This window comes from Amblyomma mixtum, chromosome 4, assembly GCF_055824585.1.
Source record: "Amblyomma mixtum isolate Tamu chromosome 4, ASM5582458v1, whole genome shotgun sequence".
In the NCBI taxonomy this organism is placed as follows: domain Eukaryota; kingdom Metazoa; phylum Arthropoda; class Arachnida; order Ixodida; family Ixodidae; genus Amblyomma; species Amblyomma mixtum.
The window spans coordinates 70,024,271-70,047,031 of NC_143015.1; the positions used below are offsets into that span (position 1 = coordinate 70,024,271).

Genomic DNA, 22,761 nt, shown 5'->3' on the forward strand with positions numbered 1-22,761 from the left:
TGTGGTTGTGCGCCTCCAAATCACGTGATACATGACGTCACACCACGTAACACGATGACGTCACGACAGTGGAGAAACGGGGCTCCAACTTGTGCCGTCGCTGCGGTTGCACGCCCTGTGAATCACGTGGTATGGTGAGGTCACACTCCCGCGCATTTCGAACGCGCGTTCACAGTCGGTGTAGGTGAAACGCTCGCTCCATCGGGCAGGCGGACGCGGCTTCCGTGGCAATCCAGGCGCTCACCCAACGCGCGTCTCGGGGTTAGTCGGCGTTCCGCTGTAGCCATGCCGTTGTCTTCCCCCACGACGAAGGCTTCTAGTGGTTGTATTAAAATGACCAAGTATTCAACCAAGGAAAGCCATTTATTACCAAGCCTAGCCATCAATATGCTTCGCATCTGACCAGGGTTAACCAAGTTAAGCCTCAGCCATTTTTTTTTGTGCATTCTCGTCGTGTGTAGAATATGATTGGCGATGCTGTCGATACTGCCTCTTGTGTAGTTTCTGCATGCTTGTCTGGAGTCCGTCACTATAGTGAGGTAGTGTCCTGTTACGTTGCCGTGCGATATTGACAGACCAATGGTGGCTTCTTCAGCTGCTTCTATGTTTGGGTTGTTGATCGTTGCGCTGGCTATTTCTTTCTCTCCTTCGTCTGTTACTACGGCGATCGTTTTGCGTTGGTATCGGTACTTCGCTGCGTCCGTGCAGACTACGCTGGGATTGTCGCTGAATTCCCTGCTGAGTGCTCGGACTCTGGCTTGTCGTCTTTCATGGTGTATATTGGGGTCCATGTGTCGAGGTATGGGTCTTACCCGGATGTTATTTCTGTCTTCATTATTAAGGTGAAAACATTTAATGCCTCATACTGTCGTTAGCAGCCGCGTCGGCAGCCGTGTCGACAGCCGTGTCGGCAGTTGTGTCCGCGTTTTGACGGGTGTCCATATGCGAGACAGTTACTGCTTAATTTCCTTTCCTCAAATACAATTTTCAGTTTCTTCATTACGGCCCCTCTTTCTCTATTCACTCCCACTTCCTTCCTTCCTCTGCAAATGAATGACGAGTGCCCACCGAGATAAGTGAGACAGTTACTGCGTAATTCGCTTTCCTCAAATACAACTTTCCCTTTCTTCATTATGGCCCCTCTTTCTCTTTCTTCTTTCACTCCCACTTCCTCCCTTCCTCTGTGGGAGTGAAAGAAGAAAGAGAAAGAGGGGCCATAATGAAGAAAGGGAAAGTTGTATTTGAGGAAAGCGAATTTTAGGAAAGCGGACGACGGGTGTCCACCGAGACATGTGTGACAGTTACTCTCCTGTCCTCAAATACAATTTTAAGTTTCTTCATTAAGGCCCCTCTTTCTCTTTATTATTTCACTTCCACTTCCTCCCTTCCTGTACGGTGCGGTTAAGGTGTCCACCGAGATGACAGAGAATTACTGCGCCATTTCTTTTCCTCAAAAAGCGTTGTGTTCAAAGGGCAAGGCATCGCGCCGAAAGGGTGGTGGCGTTCCGTGGACTCCCTGGCAGCGCTACAGCACGCTGTCGCGTTCCACTCCTAACGGCGAAGCTTAAGCGTCATTAATTAGCAGTCAATTAGTACTTAGTCATTGATCAGTTGTTAATCATTCATTAGTAATTTGTCATTACTTCGTCATCAGTTATGTGTGACGCCATCATGTGGTAACGTCACCGGTGTCACATAGGCAAAGCGGTGCAAAAAACGCTTTCGCCTCTACGCACTTTAGACAGTCGAAGTGCCCCCTGGATTTTTAATCTGTTGCTTGAATCTTTGTGTGCCTAGGGGTAGTGCTAATTTCTCCAGTAGGTGTCTTCCCAATCTGGTTTGAGTGAGTCTGTCTAATTGCGCGCTACGTTGCGCTTCTCGGAGTTCGTCGAAGGTGTTCGATACTCTCAGTGCCATTAGTTGTTAAGGTGGAAGTCTTTAATTCCTCATCGTTGTAAAAGCGTGACAGAAATGTAACGCTTTTCAATTAGTCGAAATGGTCGTGACGTCACAGTGCGCGAATTTCAAACGGGGCCAATTCTACTTCGGCTAGTAGCCATGCAACCAATTAAAGGAATCGTACAGTGATGCTCCATGTAAGTGGGACTGAGTTTAGTTAATTGCTTATTTAACTAATTAGCCTAATTAACAGTTCTTCGATAACACAGCGGGAAAAGGACACGGACGACACATAAATGGACAGTGCAGGCGCTGTAGCGCCTGTCCTGTCCACTTCTGTGTCGTCCGTGTCCTTGTTGCGCTATGTTTTCGAAGAACTGTTACCAACTAGTAAGGTGGAAAGTTGGGCGAGTTGAATCTTATTCATGATGAAGTTTAGCGCCAAAAACGAGGACAAAGTAGGAGTGTTGTGTCTTCACTCCTACTTTGTCCTCGTTTTTGGCGCTAAACTTCATCATGAATGTTATCAACTAGCCCAAACCAAGCTACTGTTACGCCTAATTAACCTTTCTATTCAGTTCAGGTAAATAAAAATTTGGCAGAGGCTTAGCTTGGTTAAGCCCGGTAAGTTGCGAAAGCAATAGCCCTGGCTGTGCCTGGTTTGGCTGGTGGTGTGTCTTGGTAGTGCTCTTAGTAAAGCTTATGTTTATGAAAGTTTTGCCCGTTTGTTTTACATGGCATTATACTCACCACACGAGGGCCCCCACGTGCTGGGGGATTTATGCGTGCCTCGGTCGCCAAAACGAGCGGCTGACGCTAGCGGATGATTGTCTAGAAGCTGCAAGCTACGCGGCCAAAGCTGGCGGCCGAGGTTGCGGATAACAGCTGGATGGGCGGATGGATGGATAGGATCGCCCCCTTTGAAACAGGGTGGTGGCAATTGCCAGCATGCTCAGCTTTTCTGTCTTTATTTTTTCATTTTCATTTTATTTTTATTTGTTTGTTTTGCTTTTCTATTTTTTCTTTTTTTTATTCGCGTCAGCGGCGCGCAGCTGCTGCGCGGCGCGGCGTGGATCCTGTGGGACAGCAGCGCCGAGCTGAGTTGGGCCCGTTTTCTCTCCGTCTGGCGTGACGTCACAACAGAGTTCAAGGTAAAGGTCAAACATGGATCCGCCGGAACGACGCTGAAGGCTCAAAACCTAGCGCTTTCGCAATAAAATAAAACCGAGTAGGAAATTGGTCGAGCTGGGGAATCGAACCAGGGTCTTGAGGGTCGAACTGGGAGTGCGAGACGACCACGCTAAACATTCCGCCATACTAGCTCTTTTTTTTTGTCTTTATTCATACTAGCTCGATGGTTTGGAATTGACGAAGGCGCGTCTAGTGAATACGGTGTCTTCGTTCACTCCCATCTTCCTCCTTTCCCTTACGGCGAGGTTCGGGTGTCCACCGAGATGTGCGAGACAGATTTCCTTTTATCAAAAAACAATTTGGTTTGGTTTGGTTTATGGGGTTTAACGTCCCAAAGCGACTAAGGCTATGAGAAACGCCGTAGTGGAGGGCTCCGGAAATTTCGACGACCTGGGGTTCTTTAACGTGCACTGACATCGCACAGTACACGGGCCTCTAGAATTTCTCCTCCAAAGAAATTCAGCCGCCGCGGCCGGGATCAAACCCGCGTCTTTCGGGCCAGCAGCCGAGCACCATAGCCACTGAGCCACCGCGGCGGCACTTAAAAAAAAAAAACCGTCGAGCAAGGCATAGAGCCGAACGGGCGATGGCGTTCTGTGGAATCAATGGCAGCGTTGCAAGACGCTGTCGCGTTCCACACCCAGAGGCGAAGCTTAACATCTTCACCACTCATCAGTGACACAAGAAATAAAGTTTTCGCTCTCTCTCTCAGCAACACTGCACTTAAGGCTTTCGCCTCACCGCACTTTAGGGCAACAAATTGCCCCCCCCCCCCCCTGAATTTTCTTTTACTGCTGAGAGAGAGAGAGAGAAAACTTTATTTACAGAGGAATTCGGGGCACGCCCCAGGGTCCCCGCACGACCCCACTGCACTCAAGTGTTTATGTTCCGAAGGTCCATAACACTGGCAGCACGGCCGGTGGCGATGGTCTGCACGGCCGGGTCCTCCGAGCGCAGCAGGGTCTCCCAGTCCTCCCAGGTCTTGAGGTTCTCTAGGTCCCGCGGGGGAGGGTCCGCCGGGCAGAGGGAAATGATGTGGAGGGAAGAGGCGAAGGGTTCTGGGCATAGAGTGCTTGCCGGAGTGGGGAAGGAGGGATGATAATGGGCTAGGGTAAGGGGTGAAGGGAGTGTGTGTGTCTGCAGTCTGCGCCAGAGTGTTGCGTGTTTGTTATCTAGGGAGGGGTGGGGCGGGGGGTAGAGCTGGCGTAAGGCTCTGTGCGCCTGGGTCAGCTCACTGAATGAGTGTATGCGCTCCTTCGTGAATCCCCGATCAGAGGCCACCTGATCCCGGTTTAAAGAACCTCGGGCTAAAAGGTTGGCGGCCTCGTTTCCGGGATTCCCGGAGTGCGCGGGCACCCATATCAGCTCCACTTGGCGGGGCGGGGGGGCATCAGGCGAGTCCAGTATGCCAAAAGCAGGGACATGGACTCGGCCTCGAGCAAAATTTAGAATCGCAGTTTTAGAATCGCTTAAAATGTACCGGGCTTCCCTGCGGGTTATAGCAAGGGCAATGGCGGCTTCCTCTGCAGCCTCTGGGGACGTGTCTGGAGGGAGAGGTAGTGTGAGGAGGGCGGATAAAGAGGAGTCCACCACAGCTGCTGTCGCTTCATCACCCGTGCAGGCAGCGTCCACCGACACGGCGTCCGGCTGGGGGCCGTACGCTCGATGAAGTGCCTTCGCACGGGCTTTGCGGCGCTGCTCATTGTGGGACGGGTGCATATTCCTCGGGAGCGGCCTGATGAGGAGCTCTCGGTGAACGGATCGTGGGATGGCGAGGAGGGTTGAGTCGTTGGCCGGTATTTTGATTCCGAGGGTGTCCAGGATATACCGACCTGTGGAGGTTTGTGTGAGCCTGATGTATTGGGCCTGTCGGTGGGCCTCCACCAGTTCCCGATCGTATTGTGGAGGCCCAGGTCTAGTAATCTGTCTGTGGGTGTGTTGAGGGGAAGGTGAAGTGCTACCTTGAATGCCTTGCGAATCAAAGCATCCAAAGCGTTTATGTCATGTTTGGATAGGTGTAAGTATGGGGTAGTGTACAGCACACGGCTGAGGACAAATGCATGAATGAGGCGACATAGGTCGCGCTCCTTCATGCCTCTATGACGTCCCGAAACCCTGCGGATGAGGTCCGATATCGCGCCTACAACCTGCTTGAGTTTCTTGAGGGTGCTGGTGTTTTTGCCATCGTTCTGGATGTGCAGGCCCAATACACGGAGGGTTCCAACCTTAGGTACCGGGTCACCATTCAGTTCAATGGCAATGGGGGAGCGGGGGCAGCGGTGGTTCTTAGGCCGGATGAGGAAGAGTTCGGACTTCTCTGGGGAGCAAGACAGTCGATGGTCCGTGCGTAATTTTGGGTGAGGGTGGCTGCTTCCTGTAAGGTGTTCTCTATGTCTCCGTCACTTCCGTGAGTGGTCCACAGGGTGCTATCGTCGGCATAAAGAGTGTGCTTCAGGTGGGGAATAGTGGCTAATTTTCGGGCGAGGGGGATGACGGTAATGTTAAAGAGAAAGGGGGAAAGGACGGACCCTTGAGGGGTGCCGATACTCTGAAGAGTGTAGGAGGGGGAAGACAGAGGGCCGAAGTGTATCTCAGCTGTGCGGTCAGTGAGGAATGCTTGAATGTAGGCATACGTGCGCACACCCACATTCAAGGGGGATAGAGCAGTCATGATCGCCTGATGTTCAATGCGATCAAAAGCTTTGGAGAGATCCAAAGCTAAGACTGCCTTGGTGTGACCCAGAAGAAGCGGGTCGAAAATGTCGTGTGAGAGTTGCAGCATAGCGTCCTGTGCGGATAGATGGGGGCGAAATCCTGCCATGCTATGCGGGTAAAGATTGTTGTCCGCCATGTGACTTGTGAGTCTCGCTAACACAACATGCTCTAGGAGCTTCCCAAGGCATGCGGTTAGCGAAATAGGGCGAAGGTTTTGAAGTGTATGTGGTTTGTTGGGTTTAGGTATGAATATTACCTATGAATATTACCGTATGAATATTACCGTAATGTGGGTGATCGATTGGTCATCCAGATTACGGAGCATGGAGTTTGTGATTTGGTCTGCACCAGGTGCGGAGTTGGCGCGGAGAGTCAGGAGGGCCGCTCTGACTTCCGTCTCCGTGCTGACTCTTTGCATGATTCTGGCGACTTGCTGTGTTGTATTCTTAATAGAGGCTATGGTTTTGCTACATCGTCCTGTGTTTTGCAGCCACATTCCATGTACCCTGACTTCCGTTTTTTTCACGTATTGTCTCGTTTCCTAATTTCAGGGTGATTTGGGAGTCGTATTTCCGCGTATCTTTTTTATTCTTATGTGTTCTGATTTTCTACTGAGCACGATAGTCCTTTGGCCCTGACGTATTGTTCAGTATGGTCGATCGCTCTTTGTAGCCGCACTTCTTTAGCTGCTATTGAGCCTGTGGTTGTCCATATTGTTGTCATCTGCATACATTGAGAGTCCTATCATCGCTATGTTGAATAGTATCAGTGATATTAGTGAGCCTTGCGGGGTACTTTTGTTTACCCCACCGCGTTGACGTCGGTGCGCAGGCGGTAAGCAATGCCCTTCTAGATCATATCAAAGACCGCAAAAGGATCAATACATGGTTGAAAATTAAAACTGGATTACCATTTTTCCACCATTCAATTCCTGAAGTCTGCACGAAAAAGGATTTCGAGACCGACACCTTCAAGTGAATTGCGGTGCCGCGTAGCGCCTGTGATCCGCGCCCCAACAATGGTGTGGACTTACCTCAGTTAACTCGCGAAATGGGCCCATGATAGCGACATCTGCATTTCATTTTGTTGCCTTTCCACCACGCTGGTGGTGGTGGTGAAAACTTTTATTTCGTGAAATAGAATTTGGGAGCCACAGAGTGTCCCCGCTACATGGTCGCCGTCCCTAGTCCGGGACACCGCATGACGAGGCCCCGTCTCTCGCCCGTTTCACCAGAGCCCTTTGGGACTCAAACGAGGAGCAGTTGAGGAGGGCTGTCTCCCATGCCGCTCGGGAAGGGGTAGGGGATGGGTGGAGGCGGGGATTTCGAGTACATGCCCACACCATGTGGAAGATATCACAGGTCTCCCCACAGGGCGGGCATCGCCCATCCGTGTTAGGATCGTAATGTTTTATTATTGCAGGACAAAGTAGAGTACCTGTCTGCAGGCGCCTTAAAGTTCGCTCCTTCGTCTTGCTCAGCCGCTTTGCAGGGGCCGGGAAAAGGCGGTGGTTGTCGCTATAATGCGTTATTATTTCCCTGAACCGCAGCAGCGGCTGGTTAGTCTCCGAGCCAGAAGAGCCGGGATGAGGAGCCCGGTGAGTAAGCGCTCGGGCAGCCGCGTCTGCGGCCTCATTACCTTGTAAGCCCTGGTGGCCAGGAGCCCAAATGATTCTTTTCGGTGTTGAATCAGTGGCAGTCTGTCTTAGAATGCAAGCAGCTAAGGGGGAGATCTCCCCGGCCAAGTAATGATCACATGCTTTTCGGGAGTCCGTGATTATGATTCTCGAATTGGCGTGGGCGGCAGCAAGCGCTATCTCTACTTCATCGGCTCGTATTGGATTGGGGGCTCGAAAGGAGAGTCAATCAACGTGCATTTCCTGGTGAACGACAGCGGCCGTATTAAATCCCGTTGGTGATGGCCCTGCTACATCTACATAGTATACACCGGGTCGGGAGCCGTGTTGTCTCTGAAGAGCCCGAGCCCGCGCTTGTCGTCTGTTTCCGTGCATGACGGTGTCCATGTTACGGGGGAGCGGGGATACACAGCTTGTATGGCGCCACAGTTGTGGGATACGCTCCGCCTCCTCTGGAGTGCAGTCGTGTTGTATGTGTAAGCGGTTTAGCAGGCGGCGCCAGGGGCCGTCTGCATTAGCCATGTGTATTGGTTCACGAGGTGGGCCTCCCGCAGCTCCTGGTAGGAGTTTAGCACCCCCAATGGCTTGAGTTTGGCATTTGCCTTGAGTTTGACATTACAGGTAGCCACCAGGAGATCCAGGGCTCGCTTAGTTGCCTTGCGGATGCGCATGATGGCGTCTATTTGCGCCTCGTCTTGCTTAGCAGTGCGGAGATATGGCACGGCGGAGAGGATCCGGCTAGTCACGAAGGCATAGACGAGCCGAAGCGCGTCCCTGCCCCGCAGACCGCCCCACTTGTTGGAAACGCGGCGGATCATGCACCCCACCTGTTCGGCTACTCTCTTGAGTTTCGCAATAGTGGAGTCCGGTCTGAGTCTGTGGTGAAGGAAAAGGCGCAGAATACGGAGCTCCTCCACCTCTCTAATAGGACCTTCTGACAGAGAGGTGTGTATTGCTGTCCTATCCTTTGGGTTCTCTCTGACATGCAGAAGCTCTGATTTCGCTGGAGCACATTGGAGCCCACAGTCAATAGCATACGCATCGACTATGCAAGCGGCCTGCTGAAGGCGGTCCTCCATGTCCCCAAGGCTCCTCTCGGTGGTCCAGATTGTAATGTCATCTGCCTATAATGCGTGTTGAATGCCTTCCACCCGGGCCAGTTGGCTTGGGAGGCTCATCAGAGCTATGTTGAACAGAGCGGTGATAACACCGCTCCCTGATGGGTACCCCGTGTTCCCATCATGCAAGGGCCATATTCCTCATCCTCAATCCGAAGAAAGGAATGAAGATTTGTCAAGAAATCTCTTACATAAGCGTAGGCCCTAGCTCCACATTCGGTAGAACTCAAGTTGGCCAGGATGCTTCCGTGTTTAACATTGAAGTTGAAGTTGAAGTTGAAGTTTATTTCTCGCTCTCAGTGGTACAAGTATTACTTACAGTATTACAGTATTACAAGTATTACAGTGGTACAAGTACAAGTATTACTGGGAGAGAGAGGACGCAGGGAAAAAAGCTGCTTGAATGCAGCTTGAGAGGCACCCTGCGCCCACACTGCTGAGGCAACGTATTGCCTCAGTTGTTAGTTTACAAGACAGCTACAGGTGAGGCACTCGAAAAGAATAAATAAAGTATCAACATGAATATAATATCTAGAGTGGCACTTAAACATTAGTATCACAATCACAACAAAAAGCGTCATAAATACTCAAAAAAAACCAAAAGCATCACATCAACCAGGTGTACAACAGCAGAATTCACACGTGTTACAGCTTTAATCACAGTTCGGAACAAGTTGTAATTAAACGTCTTCAAAAAGATACAAAATGGTTTTTAGGCTCTTTACCGTGATGAATTTTAGCGATATGTTGTTATTTTCTAAAATGTTTAGGTATTTCGACAGAATAAAAGATAAAGATTGCATACCGTATTTGGTCCGACAAAGAGGCAGTGACCAAGGAAAATGAGAGCGGGTATCGTAGACGGTTGAATAGCGAGACATTTTTAGAAGTGAGAGAGTGGTTTCATTGTTAGTAAAAACCGCAGTTTTGTACATTGATAGCAATCTGAAAGGAAACAAAGAACTGAACTTTAGAATGCCAAATTTAATGAAGTATGGATGTGTGTGGGTCTGCGTCGATACGTTTGCTATGAGTCTAATTGCCCGCTTTTGTACTATTATTAGTTTGGATATGTTGTGCTGGGTCGTCGTTCCCCAAACTGTGAGACAGTAAGTCAGTGATGGGAGAAAGAATGCTTGATAAATGAGGACCTTTACTCGAGACGGAAGTGTGTCCCTATGTTGGCAAATAAGACCGTTGAAGCGATTCAGTTTTTTCCGAACATGATTTACCTGTTCGTCCCAGGTGAGACACTCTGAGAAGATAACTCCTAAGCATTTTATGTTTTTCACGATTGCAATTTTTTTGCCTCCTAATGATAGGGTGAAATTGGTGTGAACAGTTTTGTTTCTTGTTCGGTATAAGACGGCCTTCGTTTTTTCAGAATTAACTTTTAGATGATTATTTCTTGACCACTCGTGAAGATATTCCAGAAACTTATTTGCTCGCGAAAATAATTCGGCTTCTGTGCTACCCGACAACAGTGCTGTATATCATCAGCAAAGCCCACAAGGTCAACGGCAGGGGTAGAAAAGATGTCATTAATGTAAACAAGAAAAAGTAAGGGCCCCATTATGCTGCCCTGGGGAACACCAGAGAGAAGTGGCTCAAGGCTAGATAACTTGTTATTATGAGAAACCATTTGTCTGTGATGAGCTAAGTATGATTTGAGCAGAGACAAAGTGACTCCCCTAATTCCGTAGTGTTCCAGTTTTTGCAGCAGCAGATTATGGTTGAGCAAGTCGAAGGCTTTTGAAAAATCGACATAAATGCCAAGGACCAGGCATTTCTTCTCAAAGGCTTCAACTATTAGTTCTTTTTGTTTAATCAAAGCTGTCTCTGTCGATTTTTTAGGCCTAAAGCCAAACTGTTGGTCAGATAGGACACCATGCTTATCTAAAAATTTAGTTATTCTTGAACACATAATTTTTTCTAAACCCTTTGATAACACAGGCAGGATCGAGATCGGCCGGTAATTTGATAATTCTGATGTGTCGCCTCCTTTATGAATGGCAATAACTTTTGCGACTTGCATTTCTGTCGGAAAGATCCCTGTAGCGAGAGCAATGTTGTAAATGTGAGTTAACGGTGCAGCAAGTAAGTCAATAATAAATTTAAAAGGTTTTATGCGGAAGCCATCTTTGTCCTCTCCACTGCTACATTTTAGGTTGCTAAAAACGGTTACGACTTCAGTTTCAGTTGTGGGGAAAAGGAATATAGACTCGGCAACAATCGGTGTTTGCAAAGCGTAGCCGGGATTCGGTGCGGTGGAAGAAAGTAGGGTTTTTGTGATACTCGAAAAATGTTCATTAAATGGATTTGAGAGATCGTCTCCGGTAATAACGATGTCGTCTTTCATTACTGAGGTAACAGGAGATTTGGGATTTCGGTTTAAGAGTTTATTTAGTGGGAACCATTTCGCACTCACATTTTTACCAGACATGGATGAGAAAGTGCTGTTGTAGTAATTGAACTTCGCGGATTTCAGCTCTCGGTTAAGAGAATTGCGGTATTTCTTGTATTTCTCTAGCTTTGATGGGTCGCGGGATTTAATAAACTGTGCAAACAGCTTTTCTTTAACCTTTATTTTGCGCAGTAGGTCTTGCGTTAACCACGGCTTTTTAGCTTTTTGTTTGCGAGGACGATCAACCAAGAAGCATTTATCGTACACAGCCTTTAGTTTCTTAACCAGGATGCTGTATGCGTCATTCGCGTACAGCATCCTGTCGAAAGCCCCTTTCAGATCAAGGGCGAGGATGACTTTGTCATTGTGTTGCATAGTTGTGGGTCGTATTACATCCCTGTGCAACTGGAGGAGGGCGTCCTGTGCAGACATGTGGGGGCGAAACCCGAACCTGGTGACTGCAAAGAAGCCCTTGCGCTCCAGGTATGGAGGGAGGCGATCCCGTACCATCGTCTCCATAAGCTTGCCCGCACACGAGGTCAGTGATATGGGCCTCAGGCTGTCCTTATTCACGGCCTTACCTGTTTTAGGGATAAACGTCACAAGTGACGTTTTCTATTCGGTAGGGAGTGGACGCCCGCCCCAGATCTGGTTCATGTATTCTAATAAATGGAGGTCGGGTGAGTCCGGTAGGTTCGCTAACAGGTTCACTGTTATGTGGTCTCGTCCGGGAGCTGTACCCCGGCGCATTTTTGCTAAGGCCACCTTAAGGTCGTGCAACTCAAACGGGGCATCGAGTGTTTCATTAGGCCTGTCAGCGTACATGTACTGAGGTCCAGTCAGGTCCTCCGTACGACAGGCTGCGGCGCGCCTCCCACAAATGCAGGAGGTGGGTGTCCACTGCGGGGATCTCTTCGGTGGTTTGTAGAGTAGTGACGTGTTGTTTCTGAATGTTGTATATGTGGTTAGCCCACTCCGCGTTGCCGCCGGAATATAGTACGGGAGGGATAATCTAATTTCAAAATTTGTGCCAAAAGGTCAGCTTGGCCTGACCCCATTTTTTGCGCGCTGCCTTTGCCACGAGTGTAATCCGGAGAAGGAAGTGATCGCTGCTTCAGTGGTTATGTCCTTTCGCAGCCTATGTACGGGGCCTTACACAGTAAATGCCCGGGCATCGACGTGCTTAAGCGGGTGAAGGCGATGCAGGTGCTGCGAAGTGGAACGTTGTTCTTTAAGTTACATACTGAAACACCACCAGTTAAGAAGTTTTTGGAGAGGAAGAAGTCATTTCTACATTGAGGATCTCATTGCCTAACCTTTAAGCACCCAGAAATAGATCAGATTTTTTTTTGCGTTGTTGGGAGGGGGTGTATTTTTGGGATATCACGGAAAGGACACTAAAGAACAAATTTCCGCTACACTTGCATAGTATTAGGCACTTACCTGTACAGTGTGCGGAGAGGGTACCATACGACTGAATTATGCTAGCGGGCCTCCACTGAATTTGGCGCTCCAGAATGGCAGTATACTACTGCGATCCTGATGCACAACCCACAAGGATTTATTTTCGGCACTGTATTCATCGTTTTATCGAATTACAGGAACTTTCTCGTGAAGATCCCGAGTGGCTCGCAAGAGTCGAGCCTTTAGTGGAGTTAAGAGAACTTTAACATGACGAAGCCATTTCAGCAGGTAGATATTGTTGTTACTGCTTGGCTTTTGTGACCTGTAAGCTTTTGTTTTCGTATATTGTGATTCTCGCCGAAGTCAGGAAGTAAAGAAAAAAAATCTGCTAAGTGGTTATGGCGCTCGGCTGCTGACCCGAAAGACGCGGGTTCGATCCCCGCCGCAGAGGTCGTATTTCGATGGGGGCTAAATTCCAGAGGCCCGCATACTGTACGATGTCAGTGCATGTTAAAGAACCCCAGTTGGCCGAAACTCCCGGAGCCCTCCACTAAGGCGTCCCTCATAGGCTGAGTCATTTTGGGACGATAAACCCCCATGAACCGTTTTCTTGCCTTTCCTAACATTAAGACTTCCAATTTTAATGAAAATAGCCCCTCTGACAGTTCAAAGCGGCAATTTATCGATAAAGCCAGAACTTAATTTTTTCCTTAGCGTCCATTTAACACTTGAGTCCTGTACTTTGTTCTGCATTTAGTGACGTTCCAGGCTTCCAGATTGCAATCGGTTTTCACGCGTTGTCATTTTTACGCTTCGTTTTTGAATCTTACAGAGCCAAAAACAAAACAAAAACAAAACAAAAAAAACGAACAACGGACAAGCTTGAAGAAGGACGATCAGATCAGGGTACTGTTTACAGGACCAACTAACGCAATCGTTTGTTTTGCTAATACCATGAGTGCTTACCTGTAGTCCGGGCTTGGGCGTGGTCATGTTTGTCGTCCGATTCGGACACGCATTGGTTGGCGTGCGCCTGGGCCACGGCAGCAAGTTCAGGGTCCCAGTACTGCGAACGGAATCGAGAGAGGTGACTGCTGTTGTTGGGAATGTGGCTCTGGGTGGTAATAGCGGAGTTGGCGCAAAACGTTTTCTTTTTGTGGCGAAAGCAACACTACGTGAGTCGCCGGGCCATTTCGCGGAGCTGAGGCAAGGCCATACTGCGCATGCCCGAGGAGCAGTGACGTCACACGGGCGCGTCGCCGCCGTCACTGCGTGGGTGACTCAGAGGTGCTGCCGCCGCGCTCGCCAGTTGCGCATGCGCAGTAGCGGCGCTTAGCTAGCGTGCCGGGGCCGCCGCCGCTGCCGCGCGCTCTCCATCGCTTATCTCTCTCTCTCTCTCCTCGTTGCTTTCACAGTCCTCAATGTTTAACCAGAGCTAAACCACTGCCGATTTTTTTTTTAAAGTTATTTCGAGAGAGTACAGTGAAGACGGGCGATTTTGAAATGTTTTGCAGGTCACCAACGACACTCCGAAGCCGGTGGTCATGTAATTTTAAGAAACATGGCTGTGCATACGCTGTCTTCGCTTAAATTGCAGGTCTCCTATGACGTTAACGGGTTTCTGAAAGGGGCTTTCAATAATGTTAAAGGACGCCCCTTCACAAATATACGAAGACAAGTCCTCTTGTCGAAACGTTGGCTCAAGCAACCTGAGGTTTTCCCCTCCCTTGTTCATTTTGTGATCTCCAGCAAGAGCTAGTTTTATGTGATGATGAAAAAAATTTTTTTTTGTCACAGAAACAGGAGGAGTATAAGGATGCGATCAGTGAATGACGAGTTACTGCGATGTAGTTCTTAAGTTTAGAGTAGAGTACATATATTACACTACCCGAAACAATTATACCACAAATCGTGTTCATGTAACGTCACACCCGAGAGCAGTGCAGGCTGTTATGTTATTTACGGATTTACGGTGGAGCCGGGTGCTAGAGAACCCCATCGGGAGGCCCATATACACTTATGATCCTGAGTATAAGACATCCGAATTTCTTTCCATACGAAAGGCAGGCAAACAAAAAAAATCAGATCACTACAATAATGTACGCGGAGGGTAGGGGGGGGGGGAGGCACAAAAGGAATTTAGATGACGAAGCGATCTTACCAACTTTCTCATATTAGCCGCCGGTGGAAAACCGGGTAGCCGACCAAACGCCACATGGCTGCGCATCCTGCGTAAGTAAAAGCCAGTGAGAGCTACTAAGACATTTTTTGCCTTACTTTCAGGCTTTGAACATGAAAATGATAGTTTTGCGCTATCTGGCTGCTCCACACAAACTCTTTGGGCCTGCTAGATGTCAGAGGCCCCGCTTCTGTGCTGCCCCTTCTGCTCCGCTTCTGCTACAGACGCATCGTTATACCACTTTCCGCCAACTTGCCCCGGACTTCGGGAGCTACGCAAGCGACACCTCGGCATTCAGGGTTTCCTCCCCAGCCGACCACCAGACACTCGAATCTGAACCCACGGGTCCCAATACCGGGTCTTGCTGGCATCTGTAGCCGCTACCGGTCTGCACATGTACTTTCAGCGTCAAATGAAATGCGAACAAAACACCTGAAACGCGAGCACAGAAAATCAAGCTTATTATAGGCTGGAGGTGAAATACAGGCGTGGGCTATTGACATCGCAGAAGAGCGGTCTTTTCGGCTTCGATGGGAAAATCAACTGCTCATGTATTTTGCCTCCCTAGTATAATATCTGCGAGTTGTGCTGTTCGCGCTTCAATTGGCTTGTTCGCGTTTCAATTCACGCTGATAGTACATACAACTCTCTTATGCCGCAGGACATATTTGGGCAATTAAAAAAAGATATTCAAAGCTATAAAATAGGACTAAACGGAATAAATACTCAAATAAAGGTAATCTGGCAGGTTAGCGTCACGTGATATCAAGTATGCCGTATTTTTTTTAACTGAAAACAAGACTTCGATAAAAGATACATTTAGGTAAAGGGGAAACACACGTGGCGACTCCACTCGCGGATTCTCGCAACTGTCCTTGGTAGAGTTATTTCTTCTCTGGCTATGACTGTTTCATTGCTTTCTTGTGCAACGCTGTGTCACCGCCAGTGGGCACGTACCGTCCAGATATGAGGAAAGGTGCCTCGCGAGCGCAACCTGAAATGCGACTCTCATAATTGAATTAGCGCAAATGAGACGACGGAGAAAGACTGTGACGTCAGTCTGCAGGTAGCCAATGTACGTGGAAAGTTCGAAACAGCCAGCTCTCAGTGGCATTCGCGCTCGGAAGGGCTAGAACCACTGCCTTGGTAGGTCGGTAAAGGTTAAATGCAAAGGACCAGCGGGCAACGACAATACACAGGGAAAGGCGCACAACAATGCGCTAGCAACTTATTCCCTATGAGCGATCAGTTGGCACATGCGTTAGCTTCGAGACCTTCACTCTGCATGGAAAGGAAACCGCATTTATGGATAGCGCTTGCTGACAAATAAACGTTGACACGTCTCTTTTTAGCCCTCTTGACATGTAGAAAAAGATTCGTTATAAAAAAAAAAAGCCGTTGTAAGCCGAAATCCTTATATGGCCAATTAGCAACGAAACCCGGCGTGTGGAAACGGGAATAGTTTATTAATTGTTCAGTGGTTAAGACCCTCGTCTACCGAGCCGGAGCACCCGGGATCGAACCCGACCGGGGCGGCCGCGTTTCGATGGAGGCGAAACGCAACGAGCGCCCGTGTGCTGTGCGTCGTCAGTGCACGTGAAAGATCCACAGATGGTCAAAATTATTCCGGAGTTGTGTCGGACTATAAACTACACGCTGAGCGCTGGCGACGGTAACAACAAGGGCAAGGAATCAGGGCGGCAAGCCGCCTCCGGATCCCGGGTCTGTTCATCAACTACAGGCTTGGGTCGGACCCTACTGTAGCGAAACTCAAGCGCATAGACGAGCAGGTAGGGCGCATGATCCACCGCGTTTCCAACAAGCTGGGTAGTCTGCAGGGCAGAGACGTGCTACGGCTCGCCCATGCCTTAGTGACCAGCCGGATCCTCTACGCCGTACCGTACCTGCGCACCACCAAACAAGAAGACGAGCGCATTGATGCCATCATCAGGAAGGCAACAAAACGAGCATTGAACCTCCCGGTGGCTACGTCCAACGCCAAACTGAAGGTGTTGGGAGTGGTCAACTCCTATCAGGAGTTGCAGCTAGCCCACCTCGTGAACCAATATACGCGGCTCTCGCAGACGGCTCCTGGGCACCGCCTGCTAAAGCGCTTGCACATCCAACACACATGCATACCAGAGGGGACAGAGAACATCCCGGTGCTGTGGTGCCATATGCTCTGGGTTGCTCCGCTCCCGGGTAAAATGGACGGGACTTCACATGAATGCAGACGACAAGCGCGGGTTCGCACGCTTGAGAGGCAATGTGGATTTAAACAGGGCGTCTACTACTTGGACATCACAGGACCGTCGCCGCGGTATTCTACACGGCTGCCATAGTCCACCGGTGAATTAATGTCAGTGGGCTATCTTTACGGGCCCCAAATTCAACGTAAGCGGAGGAAGTTGCAATAGCTCTCACTGCCGCCAATCCAAAAACAAGGACGGTTTTAACAGACTCTCGCCGGGCCTTTCAACACTATTTTGCAGGGGAAATATCACCTCTTGCCTCCAAAATTTCTAGATCTGCTCCCGCCAATCCAACTCGCACAAAGGTAATCTGGGCTCCTGGCCACCAGGGTCTACGAGGCAATGAGGCCACTGACGCGGCCGCCCGGGTGCTCACACACCGGGCTCCTCATCTTAGCTCTGCTGGCTCAGAAGCTCATAAACCGCTTCTGCGGTTCCAGAACATCTTAATTAATTACTGCGACAGCCACCGCCTCTACCCGGCACCTGCCAAGGGCTGAGTAATGCGGAGGAGCGAACTCTGCGGCGCCTGCAGAGAGGAACTCTTCTCTGTGCTGCCATGGCCAAACACTTTGATCCGAACATAGATGGGCGCTGCCCGCACTGTGCAGAGATCCGCGATATCTTTCACATGGTGTGGGCATGTACTCAGAATCCTCACCTTCCCCCTTCCCCCACCCTCACCCGAGAGGCATGGGAGACTGCCCTCCTCAACTTCTCCACACTGGAGTCCGAAAGGGCTCTAGTAAAGCGGGCGCGAGACGGGGCCTCGGCGTGCGGTGTCCTGGACTAAGGATACCAACCATGTAGCGGGATCTTCCGACCCCCAAACTCTCCTTGAGTATTAAAAGTTTTGCACCACCACCACCGCTTTGTCCTTGCAAGCGAGGAGACGCACCTGTTGTGCATGCGCATTATGAGATGCATTTCGGCCCTGGTGACTCCGCGATCACGAATGCGGCACTGCGGATTGGGCGGCTTGCAGGCTGTGTGCTGGACTGCCCCAGTCTTTCGCACGTACTCTGCCCTGCACGAATGCGTTCCTGGCCTTCGCTGAAGTGGCGCCCTGTGGTGGTGGAATGCTGAGACCTTCGCTGGCTTCGTTGGGTAACACAGCCAAACCGCCGCCAGGCATAGGGCCCATTTCAGCACCACGTTCATTACCGATGAGGCTGCGTGTCAATAAATAAACATATAAATGAACGTTAAATATATATGTAAATAAATAAACCAGTGTCATGTAAAAAGCCCCATACTGGAGAAAAATCGAAACAAGGAATCTAAAGCAAAGGGAATATCACAAATACATGCAGAGCGTGAAAGTCTTGTGCCGGGCAGTCTTGTGCAGTGTGCAGGTCGTCAGAGTGGCTTAAAAACGGCAATTTCGTCCCCGCCATTTTATGTAAAGAGCAATAAGGATGTCTAATCGAAATTTTTAATTCTATTTTTAATGCAGACTATGGCTAGGTTCGGGCGGAAACATGGCTGATTGGCTGCAATTTTCGGGCTGTGTGTGCCACGGCAATAGCTTTTTTCAGCGACTAATGTGCCCGGTAAGCTTCTGAAGCAAGGCGACCGTTAAGTCCAGCGCACGGAGTACGCAGCTTTCAAAATTTTGGGATGGATTTTCGAAAATGAGAAGTTACTGAGAAAAGTTTCAGGTATAGTGTACATATATGCTGCCGCTTTATACACGACGGGGAATAGAAGATGCGTGTTTTCATCCAGCGTAAGGGTCTTAAACACTCAGTACACGAGACCATATTTGAGATACGCGATGATTTAACGCTTAAAAATGGCCAGGGCGTTGTCAGTTTTTAACCAGGATAAGTAAAAAGAAGTGTGAGTATTGCCTGATGTGAGAAAGGCATTTGTTATCTACGAGGCGAAGGGAAGGAGTGTAATAGTTTCCGAGGAGTGATAATTATTATCTTGGTAAGAACTGCTTGTTTTGTATAAAGCTGCCACCAAGTATGCACCTACTACCCGCATTTCTTGGTTACACAAGAAAGCTTTTTATGTTCAAAAATACAACATCACTGGTAAAAATTTCTAATCTGTTAACAGAATATTGAAAAGGGAAGTGCGACCAGCGAAGGGGAACTCAGGGCATGAAGAATGAGGGAAAATTCTAGTTGGAAGAAAAAATTCTCAATTCACTGGAATACGAAGCGGCAATTTAGCGCATCTGCGTTTGCTCATTCATTGAAGCAGAAGACAGACCTGTTCTTTTTTTTATAATTAATACACTGCTGCACTCCATAAATTCTTTTACGCGCAGGCAAACTCCGCACGCTTAAGATCTTTAGTGGGGTTTCTCGCATATATGCGTGATTCGCCGGAATACCGGCGGAAATTCCCAGCGCCAGTCATCCGTTAAGTTCCATGACTTCCCTCTTCTGTTTCAGGTGCCTCAATTAAGGTAAACATTAACTAGCCGTGAGGAAGTTAAAACAGAAAAGCTGCACTGAGGGTAGAAAGCAGAACTGAAAGAGGCCTCACTCACCTGTAGTTGACGCACGCCTGGACCGTAAACTCTGTCAAAGGGTCGACACCGCGGCTGTGGCAGGGGGGCGAGGGCCCGGCATGTTCGAGGGCGAGGAGGCTCTAAGAGGAGGCGGGTGGAAGAGTGCTCGTATTTTGAGCCTAAAAAGGGGGGCTCCGCAAACTTCCAGGTCACGAAGCGCCACTACCGAGCACAGCGCCGCTTTCCGCCGACGAGACATGAAGTAGTAGAACGCTGAATGGTAGGCAACGACGCAAAAGGTGCGGGGAAGGGACAAGCCTAAGTTTTAGTGCGCCGTGAGCGAAGCAGCTGAGAACGAGCTCTCGCCTTGTAGTAGCCGTTATCGCCGAAAAGCGCAACCGGGGTCCCTTGAGTGGTTTTACTGTCCGCGAGATTTCCCTCGAGTATTCAACAGGGGCAGAGCGAACTGCTACGGAAAGCTTCTGTGCCGAGTCGAACTCGGAGCATATAATGCTCAGGTCAAGCCATATAAAAAACACTTGCACATAGAGAGAGAGATTGTTACGGTAGCAGTACGGTAAATAAAACGCAAGCTCAATGATGTCAAGCACAGAGGGGAGTTTTATTAGGTAATACAGATAATTCCTTTACTTTTACAGCGAAATCTATTATACCTTTGGTTTAGTCTTGTTACCCTGCATTCCACCATAGAACCTACAGAGTCAGCCTAAGGGCTTAATTACTTAAAGAATTATTCTAATTTCACTCAAACAACGTGATGCAATTTAAAAGCAAATAAATTCAGTTCAGTTGGCAGATGGCAAAGCGGCGAGAGGCAAATACCCCTCTCCGCGTGTAAGGAAGACGACAGGAGGCCAGATAAGATTTCGCTGATTCGCATGAGTATATGGCTAGGCTTTACTTCTGAGGAAGTAGATCTCACGGCGGATGCTTAGTTATAAAGCTAAAGCGATGCTGCAAGAGCTTTCGCTGTTTAATCCGCTAGGCTGGTAAGCTTTGCTCTACAACCTTTTCTGAGCGAAAAAAGGTGTAATTTAGAAGTTAAATTTGTGACTTCCTAGTGCATCTGCCCGTGTTCTACATGGTAACAAGAAATCAGCGCTTTGCGCGTATTATAATGTGTCAGTGTTTCCTCAAACATTGTGCCTCCAAGTTGACTCAACGCCGTGGCGCGGCCACTCTAGACGGCGTATGTTGCGTAACATTGCGGAAACATCGTAAACGAGTTGAATATTGCATTCTCAGGTGTGTCGGGCTATATTTATAGTCATCCGCCCTTGGTGCGGAAGGCAATAGGAGCTCTAAGATACGACGCAGTTGAGTAATTAACACTTTAAACGCCACCGTGGAACTTGCATAAACTGTTCTGCAGAAATGGAAATGGAAAGAGGTGACATACGTGATGAAACATACATAATGACATACGTAATGAAAGCCAAGAGTCACCGAAACCAAGAAGCATAGGGGATGTTTTCTTTTATTTTTTTATTTGTGCTTTTCATCAATGAGCGATTAATAAAAGCAGAAGGGAAAAACAACCACATGCCGCCGGTAGGCTGCCTCCGAAGTTCGGAGTAAATTGTGTCATTCGGCTCTTAGAAACACTGCCTACATCGCACACGGTTAGTTCCGTGCGAGTCATTAAGCTAAAGGAATAGGGGGCATTCAGGTGTTGCGAACGGTTACCTCCGCCATCCGACTGCGCGGCGTGTGTGCTTAATTTTCTTGTCACAGCTGTAAATGTTCTGCCGCAGATGTAACTACGGGGAAATGAAAACACGCAACAGCGTGCCTCCGAAGCATGTGCATTTCCTTTCGCTTGCATTTCTAGAAGAGCTAGCTGAGTGCATGTCAAACGAACATGCGCACTTCATTCCTTTTCCAGGTACCTTTAGCTTCTCGTGCTATTGGTGTAAACGACGCATTTACGCCGTCAGTATACAGACAGAGAAAGACGCATTTACATTTTATTCCAGGTACGTTTTTTATGGCTTCTGCGTCGCGTCATTTTACGACTACGACTAGAGTACATTAGAGGCGTTTGCGTATGTAAACACCCGGCCTTGTTGAGTGCGGCAGATGGCGATGCTTCCGCTTGGCTTTCCTACGCAGCCTTCTAGAAACCTTGCGTAAGGAAACGGAGCTGGTCACGCGTGTAATCACCGACGACGTTCGCTGAAATCGCGACTCTTATTTCTCCGTTTTCCACTCTGGATATGCCAATATTGCCCGAGTGCCGTATTTCCTGAGACCTTGTTAGGCTTTGTCATCCCGAGGCACTAAGGAAAATCGTGTGGTTTCGGGTGAGGAACTGCGCGTCGGAAGCGTAGTAGGAGACAGGCTGACAGCTGTCCAGCGAGAAAGACTAGGCAGTGAAGGAAATGCATAATAGAAAAAAAAGGAGGCTCTGCGTGCGGCTTTGTACCATTTTTTGCTTTTTTTTTGCGCCCTGCGCGGAACGAGATGTCTGGCACACGCCAATTAGACTTTATTAAATTGTTAACAAAGATACGTGATCAGGTGCAGGCGAACCTACACGTTTGGGGACTTTTCAAAATATTCACCCCTGATATATAGAATGCACCGGTGCCGACAATTAGTCAAGAGATGGAGAAGACAAAAGCTCAACAAACAACTACGTTTGCGTGTTTCAGAGCTCACAGAGTTGGAAAAGTGCACACTTGGAAATATGCTTTCTTGTTTTGTTGAAATAATCGCTCAGAAGGCTACGTATGAGCTATATATTTACGGCACCAATGATGGCAGTCACCTAGATATTTACTGTTGATACCCGAACGCGAGCTATGCTAGTGTGAAATATAGAGTTGATAACACAGGCGCAATACGCGAATAATAAAATTCACTCATATTTTTATTGTGGGCTTCGATTACTGTGGAGGCGTCGATAGTGGTTTCAAATAATTTTTATTATTGATAACTTAAATGAAATTAAATTTATATTCAATTATGATTTCAAATTAGAATCAATCTCCAAAAATTACGTGATTGATAGTTATCATCAACGTGCAATAAAAAAAACTGCCCTTGAAAACACGTAAAAAACTAGTTTCGTTTAGTTTAGTTTATTGGGGTTTGACGTCCCAAAGCGACTGAGGCTATGAGAGACGCCGTAGTGAAAGGCTCCGGAAATTTCGACCACCTGGGGTTCTTCAACGTGCACTGACATCGCACACCACACCGGGCTCTAGAATTTCGCCTTCATTGAAATTCAGCCGCCGCGGCCGTGATCGAACCCGCGTCTTTCGGGCTCAGTGGTTACGCAAAAGCGTCGCAAAATATTGTGTGGAACACCGGCTGCCGCTTTCTCGACGTCACCAGGAACCAAAATTTATGTGAGGACAGCTTGTTACGATTCTCAGACAAATTGCGCAGAAGGTTCAGAAGGCGGCTAGACATTGTTGCCGCTCAAGGGACTAAGACAGAAAGTGAATTGGATACAGAGGTGGCCCTACGG

At 48.7% G+C, this 22,761-nt stretch overlaps 1 protein-coding gene across 8 annotated transcripts in view; it reads right to left on the reverse strand.

Annotated features, from left to right (window-relative positions):
• The window catches only part of LOC149346862 (scoloptoxin SSD976-like), a 111,074-nt gene extending 91,574 nt beyond the window's left edge, over positions 1-19,500 (reverse strand). For 4 of the 8 annotated variants that reach the window (XM_089586707.1, XM_089586710.1, XM_089586704.1 and 1 more), the window contains exons 1-3: positions 19,305-19,500; positions 17,697-17,970; positions 13,334-13,433 (exon numbers count right to left, since the gene is read on the reverse strand). In XM_089586707.1, the coding sequence (XP_089442833.1) occupies positions 13,334-13,433; positions 17,697-17,959 (363 nt within the window). In that variant the 5' untranslated portion in view covers positions 17,960-17,970; positions 19,305-19,500. Of the gene's footprint in view, positions 1-13,333; positions 13,434-14,528; positions 14,596-17,696; positions 17,971-19,304 lie in introns of those variants that run through there. The other 4 variants (XM_089586706.1, XM_089586709.1, XM_089586708.1 and 1 more) reach the window with 2 other exon arrangements.
• Positions 19,501-22,761: the final 3,261 nt, after the last annotated feature.